Source organism: Hyposmocoma kahamanoa, unplaced genomic scaffold (genome assembly GCF_003589595.1).
Source record: "Hyposmocoma kahamanoa isolate Upper Pololo Valley unplaced genomic scaffold, ASM358959v1 78, whole genome shotgun sequence".
In the NCBI taxonomy this organism is placed as follows: Eukaryota; Metazoa; Arthropoda; class Insecta; order Lepidoptera; family Cosmopterigidae; genus Hyposmocoma; species Hyposmocoma kahamanoa.
In genome coordinates this window covers 17613678-17630384 of record NW_020653945.1, presented here as the reverse complement: position 1 = coordinate 17630384, position 16707 = coordinate 17613678, and the positions used below count along the sequence as shown (strand labels likewise).

The following is a 16707-nucleotide window of genomic DNA, read 5'->3' as shown; positions in this document are numbered from 1 at the left end:
AATTTATTTAAATAGATCGCTCTAAACAGTGATAATTATGTGCAAAATGCAGGATTCAACTTACTACTAGTATCTCACTACCAGATACAGATCCAAAAATTGTCGGAGAGTACAACAAAAAGTTTAATCGATCGGGTACCATCTATATCCACATTTTAGTTGTCCTTAGATAAACGCAAGCCTGTCTTTACTATTTAAAAAAGCTCTATGTTATGATTGAGGTGAACTGTACCCAAGGAAATATACTATACAATACTGCATGTCGCCGATTTGTAAAGATAAATTCGTACGTTTGAAGTAATAAAGACACATAATGTGACCATACGTCAAAAGTGCTTTTGTCACATGAAAATTAGAAAAATGATGTTATCGACTGAATATTACGTTCATAGAATCTTTACTACTTTTCGAGAGAGATGTTCTCTCTTGAAAAGTAGTCATTTTGGACTTGTGATCTTATTACACAAAGGGTGCGAACTTTTCAGTAAAATATTTAATTGTGTGCACAATAGTTGTGAATGAATTTATGTTTAGACGTGCAATTTGGTTTATAAGGTATGAGAATAGGAATAAAACATAATTTTAAATTACAAAAACATTTTATTAGCAAACTAACGTAGGAAAGTAAAAAATATAAGAAATTTAATACAAAACTGTAAATGTTGTAAAAAAATATGGTAGCTACATACGTACTTTGTCACTATTACACAGATCTTACAATTTCATATTGATTCTATCAATGACCAGACAATCTGACAAATGATGAGGTTGATTTTTATGAGATTATGTTGCCGGTATTTACATCTAAATTAAAAACTAAAGATTTAAGAGCATTTTCAACTAATAGTCTTAAGTACCAACACACCTGAAGAAATGTAGCTAGTAAGTAGACAACTATACACTCGTGGACATATTTAAAGGAACGCTAAAAAAAGGGTTGAATTATGATAACAATATTCTTATGAATCACTGGCCACATATACTTCTGGTATATTTTGAAAAGAGAATGACTTCAATCGTCTTTTGATTTCGATTAAACGTTCTGGCACATGTGGTCAATGTGTCCTATGATCGGTGTGACCATAATTTAGTTGTAGAGCTCCTTGTGAAAGAGTTTGTCCAGGAATCTACTGCCACCTTACCTATTTCTGCCGCCAAGCAGTAATGTAAGCATTACTGCGTTCCGGTGTTGAATGGTAGGGATGCTGGTGAAATTACAGGCACATGGGACTTGTCAACTTATGTCTCAAGGTGACGGGTGAACTGACTCTGCAATTGTTATGGACCTGCGTGTCACTAACCACCAGCTACATGACTTGTTCTTCCCGTCACTTGGTATTATAAAAAAAAACATTTTTTTGCGTTCCCCTAAATATGTCCTTGAGTATATACATCATACTTATTGATACGGGTATTCTTTATGAGAAACGTGTAATAATTTATCCCTCCACGCTCTCTTTCAATAAGTATTGGGGACTTCCATGTTATAGAAGCACTTAATAACTTAATTTAATATTGAAATTTCCAAATTTGCCTTCATAGCAAGTCATAATTAATAATCTCAACAGAATCTAATTACTCTGAACATCATTTTGCATAATTTGTTCAAAGATTACTTGCAAAGAGCAGTGGGTCAAATGATAAAATATTTTACGAGTGTAATTTGAAGTTAGCCAAGTTGATCTCATGAAAACCACCTCAAGCTTGGAAGACCTCGGTGATACGAAACAGTGTCATGCAATATAGAACTAGTTAAGCGGAAGACTCCACCTGCAAATTGGTCTTCTATTTGTAATCTGGACCCCTATTCAGAACTCTTCGATATTTTAATCGAATCGTTCTATTGGATATCGTTCTCGAATCGAAGGGCGCCTTCCGAGCCAATCAAAAAAGTTCAATTCGAATTCGGTTACGATATCGTTATTCAACAGCGTTTACGGATTTAGTCGGTGAAATAGATTATAAGAAAAATGAAAATCTTTTTAGGCAAATTTTTAAGACTTAAAGTCTTTAAAATTGAACAAACTTCAGACTTTATTTAAAATAATAAGAAATTTCCATATTATATTCTTGCTTTGTAAACAATAGGGACGTTCGGTAACTTTCCTTCGATACCTGTGTTCTGAACAACGTTTATAGCCTTTGCCGGTCGAGAAGTTCGAGTAATCGCAGGGGAGTGATATCATTTCAGTTCGGTTTCGAATACGACCGTTTGACGTTTGATTCGGGTGTTGTGAATAAAAATGAAAAGATATCGTACGATATCAAATCGTAAGTTTCTGAATCGACCCCCTGATTCGCGCTGCGAATAAGCGGAAAAATAATCCACGTTGTACAAAAAGTTTATTATCCTTAATCACAATATCTTATGGATTATGTAACAGGGTTTTTTTTTATTCTTTTCGTTCCAACTTTGAAAACACGAATATAATTTTGTTGTTTAGTGACACCGTTTCAATAGACAATACATTAAGCAAAAATCACAGCTCCTGTTAATCAAAATACGTTTGTTTTTGTTTCTTTTTGTCGTCTTAATAATAATACTAAAAATAAATAATTAAAGTATTGTACAGGACGGCTTCGGTTTAAGGGTAAAGTGGACGAATCGAAATTTACTTGTTTGTGAATACATTTTGAGCACCTTTTTGTAATATGCATACGTGTTCAAGTTGCATTACATAGCATTATTTGTTTTTTAAATACTCTGTGACGTAACTTACTTGGTTGTGTTTTTACAGTTATGATTGTGGTTAGGTAATTGCATTGCTTTTAACGTCTGTGGAGAACAGTTATTTAGAATTCGTTGCTAATTTTTTGGTTTCATATTTAAATAATCTGAAATTTTTCTTACAAGCCAACTGGTCACGGGACCATGGAGCATGTAACTATCTCCGAAATACCCGGAGTCACACTGTGGCAACAAATCATATTTGTGATAATCTAAAATCTAATAAATCGTTTTAAATTTCAGAAAGGAAAGGAGAAAATTGTATAAGTGACAAATATTTTTTTAATATAAGAGCATAACAATCTATACCTATAATTTGTTGTCACATCGTCCACGTTGCCCTTAAAACTACACAGCTATAATTAAATTAAATTAATCATGCAAATATTACACATAGAAATCTTAATAAACAAGACGTAATCATTAATCAATAAAATCTAAAATCAACTCAGGAACAAATGCAATAAAAATCGATCAATATTAATTAATATAATCCTTCTTTTCGATATAAAAGTACTCAATAATCCAACATAATGTAACATATTACAATGAATATATTAACAATCATATAATTCTCATTCGCATAATTTATCAAGGTAGCCACAGTTTCTTATAATAAATTGGTAAATCTCATTAAGTATGTATCTTAAAACTTAATCTATAAATTCGCTAACTTGAAAATACCATTCTAATGAGATACAAGTGGGAGAGTACAAAATGTCGCAAATTGTTAGTTTATTTAAAGATCGTGTGTTATTCACACTTTTGATCACATTGAACATGATACATTTGTGCTAAAATGAATAAACGGGTCGTGTGGCAAACGGTACGTGCGTAACAGTAGCTCAAAAAGCAAAGTAAAACTAATAACGCCACTTATGTAATTCGTATAAAGAGCGTTGTTTGTTGTTATGCCTTTTTATCCTTTATAATGTTTCCTAATTTTGAGACAGCGCTATAATGACGTTAGAGGTCTAAAAGTTCTTATTTGTTCAATGTGGTCAAGAGATCTACTGTTGCCATCATTTAAGACTCTTTCATTAACATATTTACAAAAATGAGTATTCAACATTGTTAAAAAGAGATTCTTCGGGTTCTATCAACTAGAGGTTAAAATAGGAATATGTATAGAAATTAATAATAAAAAAAATAAAATTAGAAATATAAAGCAATAGAAACGGAAGAAGAAATTCTATACTACTATTAATTATAAAAGTCCGAACCCAAGAAAACGTGAAATTATGAGAAATAATTGTTGATTGGATACTTATTACAGTAGAAATTAGAGTGCTTCACTACGTTTTAAAAGGCTTTTTTTTTGTTAGGTAAATAATTAACTTATACTTCTTTAGAAGACGATAGGTATTTATTTGTTAAGAAATAGTAATTAAGCGCTTGAGCTAACAATGCATAATTAGTGTTTATATTCTCTAGTCTCATTCAAAGGCAGTGTTTGATATCTAAATTAGATACAAATAAAATTTAATATTGGCAAGATGTAAATAAATTTTCAATCTCAATATATGAAAACTTTCTCATTTTGATTACGTTTTTTGTTGCCGCTAAGATTTAATCATAAAACAACACAGAACTTTATTGTTTATAACTGTATTAAAATTTTCATTAGACCGTTAATTAAAATATAATTTGATACGAAACAGTCTAGGCCGTTATTAAAACGACATTGTAGATCAAAAGCTAAAAGTCAACGAATGACAGGAGGAGGCCGTAACGCGTTACCTGATTATTTGACCTTTAGAATGTTATTAGTTTCGTTATTCAATTGTCGTATATAATGGAACTATAGATGTGTTACTTAATAGGAAGTTATATTATGTGGCTTTGAGTAAAAGATACTGAGCAAGGGCAAGGGTGCGTTTACATTTAATACAAGTAGCTTGCAAATAAGATGCAAGTGACTTTTGAGGTAAATTAAAACTGAAAACTGCAAATGCAAACGCGCTCAAGTTATAGTCACTGTCACAGAGAAATTACTTTGTTAAAAATGACAATTGCAAGCATTTTGTTGTTATGTTGTGTATGTGGATTGTAAATACTGGTGCCAGCACACAACCTGTTCGACGCCTGCGCACAATGCGTGGTCACGTCTTAATACTAATAATGTGTTAAGTTACAAAACGACTCGAGTTTCCTATTTCGGTCATCATTCAAAACCAATTCCAATTTAATTTTCCCTTTAAAATATCTGCTGTGTAACGTACTAATGGCTTCTAAAAACTTTTTAAAATACTTTATATAATGTTTGTGGTTACAGGTAATCTTATAATTTGAAACATCAATTGTTGAAATACGAAAGTTGAAGTCAGTGAAAGCTTAATCTCTAGAAATCATAAATACTCGTACCTTTTATGAGTCGAGTGTACAAGCTAGTCTGCGGATTAGTTAATAATCAGCTATTGATAGAGAGACCTGTGAGAGAGATGTACTTACTTCAGAAAATTAGTGAAAATACCTCTTTTAACTTGAAGAGAATTTATAGCTGAGATACGATGATGATAGGGCCCACCTGCCTCAAACGATATCTTTATAAATAAGAACAAGGCGAGCCTCTGTGTTACAGGTACACGGACTGAACAAAGAAAGGCCAATTTGTTAGACTAGAAAGGGAGCACAATTTTAAAGACCGCGATTGAAACACCACTTGTATTTCAAATTTATAGCAATCTGGAAGCAATCAGGCCTTTCCTAGTATGAGGCGAAGGATGTAATATTGGAAATGAGAAACCGCTCACTACGTTGTCCGATATGGATGGCCAAATAATTATGGAAGCCTGACCAGTGGCTATTACACTCAGATTTCTCGAGGGCACATTATTTTAATAACATTATAGTTCATAAAATGGAAAGAGCCATGGACTAAAACAAAATAGAAAATAGTAAATTACTAAGTTGGCAGACGTAGGTACCGAGCGACTAGCCACATGTATTTGTACATACTTGAGTAACAGACTACTACTGTCGAAAACGATAGAGCGGCATTCTTGTGAAGGCATGGAGAATAAAACAACACCGCATCTTTAACCTGATGTAGAGAATATGATAGCAGCGCGGTGAAAGATGGCAGGCACTGAATGCTCGTTCTGTTGCTCTGTTTTATTTTTTATTTTTTAGAAAGTTTAGTCGGTCGCGCTGCGGGAGAAATTACGGTGGCGGGCGCGGCGTATGCGCTGTCGATGCAAGTTCGCTGCTGCTCATCACTGGTGCCCATTTGTCAGACAGCTTGTTACGTTAAGCTACTAAGTGTAAGAAGACAGAGAATACTAACAATTATTGTATAATTTGTACGTTAGGTTATTTGCATCTGTCTATACAGAAAGTTTATGAATGAAGTAACAGGAACAAAACTAACCCACACACAAACACGTGGATCTATGACTTCACCATTAATCTAATGCTGTTATGACTATAAATACTTATGAAATGATGGTTTACAATAATCTCATTCTAAAATACTTAATCGTAGGTACCTGTTCTTAGCTATAACTAGTGCTAAAAGTATTCGGTAACGGACAGAGCTAAAATGTAAATTATAACAATATTACAACGGCAAAGAACCTTTCACAAGTGTTGAGAATTATGTTTTACGTTCGTTTCGCTTCGTTAAATCACTACGTATTTAGCACCTTACCAAATTCATCTGTGATATTTTCAGCCTTTGCGTATTTGTTTATTAAAAATATTTTGTTAATATATCACCATTTTACAGTTCAATTGACTATCAATACGAGCGACCGAGACGACATTCCGGTCATGCGAGCTGGGTGCGCCGTCGCGGTTACCTCTTGTTGGGTTTGACGGCACCGTTGGCAGCGGCGCTCTTCTGTGCGATGTGTGTCTGGTAGTGTTTGGCCAGATGCGCCTTCTGCCGGAAGCTCTTGCCACACAGCGAGCATGAAAAAGGTTTCTCGCCCGTGTGCGTCCGCACATGCACGTTCACTGAGTACTTATCCTTAAAGCCTTTCGAGCAGATAGAGCAGTAGTGCAGGGACCTCTCTTTCCTCACACCGTTCGATGTTGAGGTCGCAGCTTGAATAGCTGTGCCTGACTGCGCTTGTGTTGTCGGTGGAGAATTCTTATTCTGAATTCTTTTATATTTCTTACTTACAGTTTTTGTGCTGGTAACGGTGGGCGAGGCGGCGACTATTTGTAAGTGCTGCGACAGTTGTACTTCGCCCGCGGGAATCATAGTCACTAATTCGCCGTTAACGTGATGAATGTTATAAACATTGCGTGTGGGGTCTATAGGTTCCACGGTACAATATGGTTGTACTGATTCACCCAACTCTGTTGCTATCCGTTTTAGTTTTTCGTAATCTTCAGGGTGATAGTTGGCATCTAGTTGTGACAATATGATATCGTCAACGCTCTGTGTTGATGTCGGGTTTTCACCATTAGAGATCACGTTGGCTGGGTCCTCGAGGAGTATTGATATGTTCACATTACCGTTGGGAGGAGCTATGGTCATCAACAATTCTGCCTCGCTTTCTTTACCGTCTTGGTACATGCTTGGAACATCTTTATTGTTATTGTTGATTATTACTCTCTTTAGTTCCGAACTAGCGTCAAGCTTCGTTATTGTATTCTTTTGTATTGCGCTATATCTGATAAAAGCTTTTCCCTGTAAAGCGCTTCTTAGCAATGATTCGTTAGATTCCGTATTCTGATCTGTGAGTTTCCAATCATTGTTGTTGTTATTAAATTCAATTTGATTATCTAGAATAGGATTGCTAATGATAGGACTACATGGGTCTTCTCTTTTTTCACTTCCTTGAAATTCACTGTCTTCGTAGCTAAACGTTTCCACTTTTACTAGGTTAGTTGAGTTTAAGTCAGTGTTTTGGCTTTCTGAATCTCCTTCATCATAACTAAAGTTTTCTACTTTGGGTAGTATGTTTGAACTAAGAGAGTCTTGACTAAAGTCGTTAGGGAAACCATTCATGTTAAGTATTGATTCGAGATCTAGAGACGACTGCTGGTCAACGATGTCCGTCGGACTGGACATAGAAACATCCTCCTCTTTTGTCCAGTAACGATTCGTACTCGTCTCATTAATATCTTGATTTAGGACAGTGAGTGTATAAATTTGTCCATCGGTGTTATTGCTTATCAATTTATTAGAAATGGCAGTGTCTGTACAAGTATTCGTACCATTGATTTCGTTGTCTTGTGTGTTCCAGTAATATTTGTTGAGATCTTCTAGCATGGCAGTTTCTAAGCGGTCGCGGTCGCGATCTACATTCCAGATGGAGTCAAAGCTCTGCAGCGTAGTTGAGGTGGTGGCAGCGGCGGCCATGGTTGGATTACCGGCGCTCACTCCAGTCACGCTCAGCAAGCTGTTATTGTTCTGTTCCTTGGGTTCTTCTGAGAGCAAGGGATTGGACCTTGAGTCCGGAGATTCCATGAACACATTGACGGATCTCATTTGCTGCTTATACTGAGCATCAGTCACTTCGTTGGATGTCACGAAATCAAAGAAATCAGACTTTGACAGTTCTGGGGCAGTGGCCGTCATGACTACCGTTTTAATGTCTCAACCGAGGACGTCGGCTCGGCTCTTTCTCTACTCACTTTTGCTACATCAAGCAAACGCCACCGTGATCTCTTTCAGATTATTTGTACTACAATATAAATCTAAGTTTTAATAATTCAATTATAACCCGGTATGACTTGTACTTTATTGGCAGTGCTAGAGCGTCGGTAACTGGTAAAATGCGAATAAAGGTGCAGCGTAGGCGTGACGCAGGCGCGGATAGGGACTACTCGGAGACACGCATCGAGCTCAGCGCGTTTGGTGGACCAATGGAGTGTGCGAATTTGATCCGTACGTTCCTTTTTCCCATTATTCACTCCAACCCTCTCCTTCTCCTTTTAAGTACTCAGATCGATAAGCTCTTGGCCGCAAAGTTTACGTCGTCTATGACAATTTCCATGGTTCGTCCAAGCGAAGTTGATGCCTCTGAAAAGAAAGAAATGCAAAGGTTTAATATTTTATTTTTATCATGCCTATGCAGTGTGATATTATAATGAGTGGAAAATGGGTAAATATTAAGTGAGTTTTTAAGTAATATTCCTGCTCTGCTCTGCTCAGAGCAGACAAACATAATTGGAATGCTTAAATTAAGAACTCCGCTCTCGTTCGTGTCTATGGATCCTGTACGAAACCAGGGCGAGCGAGTCACGCGTCGTGCCGCCCGCGCCGCCGCGCTGTCGCTGGCCGCAGCTCGTCACGCTGCACCCGCACAAATGCTCACAAGCAACAAATTTCTGCCGCGTAAATACTATTATATTTGTTCTATATGCCAATGAATATAGGGTCTACTCTGTCTTGTTATTCAAAATCATGTACACTAAAAATAAGCTGAATGGTTACGAATAGCCAATAACATAAAGTCTTGTTTTATTGCGATAAAAGCAAATGATGTCTACCATCACTCAAAACGCAGGTCTTAAACGATTATTACGAGCTTCCTAAAATCATTTTAACTTTCGTTATCATTTCTATCTGCAGTCTATTTAATTTTTTTTGGCCGTCCAAACATCCGACAAGACAACAGTGAAGACATCCGTATGTCATGTGGATATAATATTGTGTTGCGGAATGGCGTGGTATGAATGTAAAATGAGAAAGGTCTGTTAAATGACACGTCGACGAATTGGAGCAAGCTCGCGGGACCGAAACACCAGACTCAGATTACAGCCGTCAGCTGATACGGGGTTCGATATTTGACTAAATATCATTTACCTGTAAATATAACCGATAAAGATGATAACTGATGAGTGTTGCCTTTTTATTTGTGTTTGTAACTGTGTAAAACAACTTTCCTGCGATAAAGAGAAATCGTCTTAAGTACATGTAACTTACTACTTTATGTAAATAGTTTAGAAACTATCTATTGAAAAAGTATATGTAATTAAATTAATAATTACATATAATTTTGTGAAAGACTTCTTCTAGGGCAGTATTGCCATTGACACCATACCTAATTCTGCCGCTAAGCAGTAATGTTAGTATATTTCGTTCTGGTTTTGAAGGTTAAATGTGCTGGTGAACTTCAGGCGCATGGGACTTGTCAATTTTGTGTCTCGGAGTGCCGGGCAAAAAGGCATTGCCCCTCAGATCTTTACGATGTAAAGCACTAGCTGTCATGGGTGGGGTGTAGCTCACCATCAGGCGCATGTTTTGCTCGTCTTGATACTTTTTATTATATAAAAAAAATTAATTTATAAAAAAACAAGTTAAAAATGTTTTTGTTTTCGCAACATTAACAACATTAGCAACATTAACTGCCTCCGTGGCCGAACGGTTACCATCCTGGAGTGTCACGTAGAGGTCTCGAGTTCGATTCTCGGGCCGGGAGAAATATTTGTAAGGTCTACATTTATTTCACTCGTGAGTTTGGGTGTAATTTGTGGTTGTGTATGTGTGTGTCCATGGCACCTGCGATACAGGGTTTCCCTAGTGCGGAGCTATGACTATGCTCGCGTTATTATTATTATTGTTAACATGTTCCAATTTTCAACGAACTTTCGTATCTAAATATTTAAGACGTAGTTTTATGTCCAGAAAAACATGTTAAAGATACTGTGTAACTAATTTACTTTACAATGAAGATGTTAAACCATATATTCTCGGGTGTACAGTTTTTTGCTGCAAGGATGCGAGTCCGATCGATGTGGGTTAACGAGCGCAGTTGCGCCAGCGCATACTGCGAGACAACACTCGCAAACCTCGCTAAATGGATCACGATCATCTTTAATAACATAGAAATTGCAAATTGACTAAGACTGTACGTAATATATACGTATTTTGCTTTAATGGTTTACAAAACAAATATTCACATGCATTTTAAGTACTGGTAATCAAATGAAATTGAGAAGATGATAATATTTTACCGCTTTTTAAGTACAAAAGTACACATTATTAATAATGGCAACATTCAACTTACAACACTGACGCTTAACTTTGAGACATCATTGAAAAACATAATTTTAATAACTTTTCTTGCATGTTTCAAAATATCTTGACATTTTAATGTTGCCTAAATGAATAAAAGACATTGTAATTTGTAGTAAAAATTGATGTAGATACGTGTACTATTTATTGCAAAACTAAGGTCTAACGTTGTAGTATGGTATTAGGCAAAGAAATAATAATACCAGTCTAAGTGAAACACTATGTATTGACAATAATCGTCTTTACTAATAAGGTGTAAAATACATGGCTATTAATAACCTCAGTACAGACTACTAAAAAAACCGACCTCAAAAGTACGTGGAATTACGTCTGTTTGCTAAGTTTTATTGAAATATCCCCTAGTTCGCCAGTATACAGGACTTGACACTGGAGATATTAAAAATCGGTTCTCACTACTCAAAGTATATTGAGAGAACAACGCCTTGAATTGGAGAAATAGCAAATCAACCATTAAAATAATTGATCCTTAAGTAAAATTTAGGCGCTATTTATAAAAATGAATCTTCATGCGTGAACAGCCACCCTTAGAGGTGGATGATTTTCTTCAAAATGAAATGGGACCACTATGAAAGTACCCTCTTTCTAACAAAAAAAAGAATCATGAAAATCGGTTTACAAATACCGGAGTTATCGCGTAACATACATACAAAGAAAAAAAAACATACCTAAAAAACATACATAGAGTGCCTCAAATTCAGAATTGCTTAGTTTTATTTCATAGAATTATTTCATTTCTATTTCATAATCATACTCTATAATCAAGATACTAATCCGCGATGCTAGTACAAAAATATGTATACGTAAGCACCTACTGCATTTAACAAAAGTTATTTGAATATAGCACGAGAATACTGTGACCATCTTATTTTTTTCCAATTAAGCTTACAACATGTAAGTACAATTAAAATAAGAATGTAACAACCCTAGTTTCTGAGAGAAGTGTAGGCACTGACGCGCCGAAAATGATTCTGGGAAATACTAGTTTAAATAAAATGTTGCTAATATAACAATATTCCGTACCAGGCACAAGAACAGTTCTCAGCCTGTGGTTCTCAGTGTCCGCGTATAAACTCAAGTGAACTTTGATAGCTATGGTAGTTTTTGCCTTCGCGAGTGTCAGTCGATGTGACGTTTCCATTAACCCCTGTCTCGTTTGGTCATTCTATGTCAAATAGCTTTAGTTCCTTGTTAATGTTCTGACGTTTCGGCTTCATTGCTAGAGATGCACAAAATATAATTTATTTTTTTAAATAAAACTAACCTTTGAAACTATGTGAAGTCTCCTAACCTGGAATGGGCCAGTGTATGCCTAAGACTTCTTCTTAGAGGAGATCCTACGGGACACATGAGACGCATAATGTTATTGATGATGATCTAATTAAAAGGCTGATTTGTTCTATATAATCCGGCGCACTTATATTTAGTTATAGATATTTAGCAAAGTTGTTGATAGATAGGTATTTCTAGTGTATAGTCATCCAATAGTGGGTGTGTAAACCAAAAATGGTGTTCTATTTAGATCTGGCTCGTTATCTTTAATTAACACCAAGCGAAAATGGCCCCAATATCACAATTACAAAGCGCGGCTTTATCTCTCCACAGGATCTGGCGGCATCTACAAATTACGTCGGATTTATTTACTGCAAAAATAAGCGGACAATTAACGCTAAAGGCTCGATCGCGGTGATTGCGCGGGCGACGGGGCCGCCGGCGCGATCTGATCCGTGATATGCTCGCGACGACAATACGGCCGTTTTAATTGGCAGTCTTACATAGACTTAACTTATACCTATATCGACATAAGAAGCAGCTTGTTTCTGCTTGAAATTAGAGCACCGAAACGCATGCGCAGGTGCGCGTAGTGCGCCGCAGTTGCAGGGTTTGTGAGCGAGGCGTACCATTCCTGACACTGATTTATAGGGCTCGAGACATTGTTTTAATTTCAATCGCAACAAACAGAACTCACGTATGGCGGAGTCTTATATTATAACAGGTATAAACGATTTATGGGGATTTTATGTGCATTAATTCAATTTTGCCAGACATATTTTAAAATTTATTTTGACTGATACAAAAAACACTATTGTAATAGGATTACATCACTTCATTATCATACGCGCTATAACGAAAGTTGTTTTCTTAATAACAAATATTAATATAGCGAAATGTTAATTGAAATGGTCAATAAACGGTAACCGTAAATGGGAGCGGTAGCGGTGGCGCGGGCGCATACCAGGCCGTCGTCACACCGCGCTGACCCCTGGCATTTGAATGAAGATGATCGTTTGGCTGCTCAGCCTTTGATCTTTCTCATATAGCCGACTGTTGCAATTTTATGCCAGATTATTATGCATTCGTGTTGGATAGCATCAGAAGTGAAATTATCATTGCGTTTGGCGTTGCCGTGCCGGAGACGAGCTGGAGCCGAGGCGGGCCGCGTGAACCTTGGATGACACGCGGCTCTACCAATTAAAGGATGTAATGGGTTTGTAGAGAGAGAATATTAATTTACGTCAGTTGCGCATCTTTGCCGTTACATTGCTACGTAATCTACGCCCTTCACAATTTTACGATTACATTACACGTTCGAAGCTCAAAATATTCCATTTGGGAGTTATGTTCATAAAATAAAATTTGATGCTTCTACGATTGTAAAGAAATTATTGTCTTTTTATTAGTAGATAATCGCACACGTAACTATGTGAACAGTTTCTAAAGCTATTAACTAAGAGTATGGACATCATTTTGTACCTACTGTGAAACCTACACTCGTACCCATGTCTTTTTAATTATTTTTTTTTACCTATTTCGGTCGCCAAGCAGTAATGTGATCATTACTGTGTCCCGTGTTTAAAGGGTAAGGATGCTGGTGAAATTACAGGCACATGGGGCGTGTCAATTTATACCTCAGGGTGACGGGCGCGGTGGCAATTTTCGTCAGATCTTTGCAATTTAAAGATCTGAGTGGCACTGCAACTGCTACGGACAGGCGCAACGCTTACCGCCAGGTGCACGACTTGTTCGTTCCGTCACATAGAATCATAAAATAAAAGAATACCATCGACCTAGGTACGTCAAAAGTACTTTTATCATATGAAAATCATTTTATTTCATTTTCAACAAATTGTGTAAAGTCTATTCCAATCAATTTTGAACAAAAAGTAAAAAAAACTGTTTGGTTAAAATTCTAAAGCCATCACTCAATAAATCGAATAACTTTTATGTACACTTCGAAACTTTCGACTTGATATCTTATCACTTTGCCCAACAATATTAATTTGAATAGCATTGTAAAATCATATTTGAAAATTGGTAGTCCAAAAGTGAGGTTATTTTACAACTATGACTTGTCTATGGTTACATAGAGCTGTACGAAAAAAACATTCAGTTCATTCAATTAAAGTTTATTATATATATATCGAATATTTCAATCGCTATCGAAAGAGTTTGTAAGTGCAAGGATTTGCAGGAGGACTTAAAATTAAGATTTCGAAAATTTTAAATATGCTTATATAAGTCTTTAAGGAAAACCGCTGATGTGACTCAATTGAACAAATCGATTCATTCAATTAATTAATCGATTTGTAGTTGGCATTACAATTGGCCATCACTAAACTGTCTTTGGTCGGGTCAGTGACTTGTTTGCCTAATTAAGCATAAAAAAGTTATGTACTGATTTCTTTCGTAGAAAGTTTGATCATTTCTCCTGAAAAGATGTAATTTTGCAGGATGGCCGTATTACACAAAAAGTGCGACATTTAATATAGTTTTAGCATATGTGTTAATTTTGTAAGTGCATATTAAACAGAAAGGGCAATATTATGCCCATCTAAACGTTAAAATTGGCAATAAATTTTCAATTTAATTACCTATTAGAAATCACATTGAAATGTATGATTATTTACTGTGAAATGTAATCGACGTCGTTAAGTGAAATGAATATGCATTTTGTGTAGTCTACAAGCCAACTTATAATGTTACATAGCGCTTTATTGATAAGAGATGAAATAAAATACAGTATCTAAAAAAAGAATGACGAGTTATTAGGTTTTCGCGAAACTATTTTTTTAGTCGGCCGTGGCTGTGGGATCTGTAAGGAGCCCATAACGTTTGATTTGTTTGGAAAAACGAACATACGCTATTTCAGGTCCGAAAAAAATTGTTTCATTTCTAAAAACTTAACCTGTCTAAACATTTCCCGTCGCTAGGTTTAGTTTTTTAGTTATGGCTATAACATAACGCAGTTTAAATTATATTAATATGAAAAAAGTAGAAACACAAATATTTCGTTAAAAATAAACACGCTTATATATTTTCATCGGAAATATTTACTGGAATCATAAAATATTTTTCACAAATAATAGTCCAGCCGGCAAAGGATTATAGGGTAAAATATTATAATAATTCACCAAACGTTTCCATGTGCATACATTATTGCAGACGAGTGCACTACACAACATGTTTACATTTTCAGATTTTATTTTTATGGTACCAAGTGAAGTGACGAACAAGTTGTGTACCTGATGTTAAGTTACACTTCATAGCAGTTGCAGTGCCACTCAGAGCTTTAAATTGCGAAGATCTGAGAGACACTGCCACTGCGTCTGTCACCCTGAAACATAAGTTGCCAAGTCCCATGTGCCGGTAATTTCACCAGCACATCTACCCTTCAAAACCGAAACACATTAGGCACTGCTTAGCGGCAGAAATAGGTACGGTGGAAGTACTTGCCTGGACGAACACTTTCACAAGGAGCTCTACTACCACAAACAGTCTGATAGAATTTCAGTGGAAGTAAGTAATCGATAATTAATGAACCAATTAATTATTGAGGAAAACTCTTTCACATTTCTGACGCGCCGTCGCTGATGATTTTAAGAATGTTTTCTTTATTTTATTGAATTAGCAGCTTATGATATATATTCGTTATACACCTGCTATCGGTGGATGGCATTTACTCAAAAAACATACATTCTGTGCTCTACGTTTCCAATTACAAACAATGCGTTCAGGATTATGTTGGGGCTGCCGTGCTACTGCGTATTATTGTAGTGGACAGAGTTGATGGTTCGTTTTATGATCATTTTAACTCACTGCATGTGGTACCCTCAATTTACAATAAATATAATATACTTATAGTTAGTATATTACCTACTAACATAGTTTATAAGTTTGTTACTAATGGGGTATGGATTCAGTTTCGAAATATACTTAAGAAGAATATAATTATAATTAAGTAACTAACATAATTAAGAAACTCTCATGGCGTTGCCATGGACACACTTAGTCAACCCATAGGCCATACAAATATATCTCCCGGCCCGGGAATCGAACGGGAACTCCGTGTGGCCAAACGGTTACCAGCTTTGCAACCGTTCAGCCACCGAAGCAGGCATTATTACATTTAAAAACAAAATTTTTTTCTTGGTTTTTGCGGATAGCGTTCCAGTCACTTACAAGGTTTTTGACTGTTTTCAAAAACGGAAAACTTACAATACGTGTATAAGTATCCGGAATGAATAAGAAAAAAAAATACTATAAGTGGTCAGAAATGAATTTATTGTTTCTCAAAATATTCTCCGTTAGCTATAATGAACTTTTTCATACGAATGAACCAATTTTGACAATATTTATGCCACTCTTCCGTGACAATCTCTAAAACATATTTTTTAGAGATTGTCACGGAATTGTTACCAGCATACTGGACATAGCCACGTGTCCAGTTTTATTAAAAAAAGAAGCAATCATCCGCTTAGTGGCACTTTGCCCGCGCGCCACTTTGGTTGGTTTCGCGTCATCTCGAAAGACCTATACGTTCGATTGCTGCTTTGTTTTGGGATCGTAACTATAAATCCATGTTTCATCACCTGTTACTATAGCCCACACCAAATTTGACGCCCCTTCGTTGAATCTGGTAAGCATGTCATTGCATCAAGTGACGCGATCCGTATTTTGCGCCTCAGTCAAATTGTATGAGATCCAC

The 16707-nt window shown here is 36.1% G+C and overlaps 1 protein-coding gene across 1 annotated transcript in view; it reads right to left on the bottom strand.

The window, feature by feature from the left end:
* Nucleotides 1-3059: 3059 nt before the first annotated feature.
* Nucleotides 3060-16707, bottom strand: part of LOC113232724 (neurotrophin receptor-interacting factor homolog) — a 92201-nt gene continuing 78553 nt past the window's right edge. The window contains exon 3 of the mRNA XM_026467503.1: nt 3060-8705. Within this exon, the coding sequence (XP_026323288.1) occupies nt 6525-8261 (1737 nt within the window). The 5' untranslated portion in view covers nt 8262-8705 and the 3' untranslated portion in view covers nt 3060-6524. The remainder of the gene's footprint in view (nt 8706-16707) is intronic.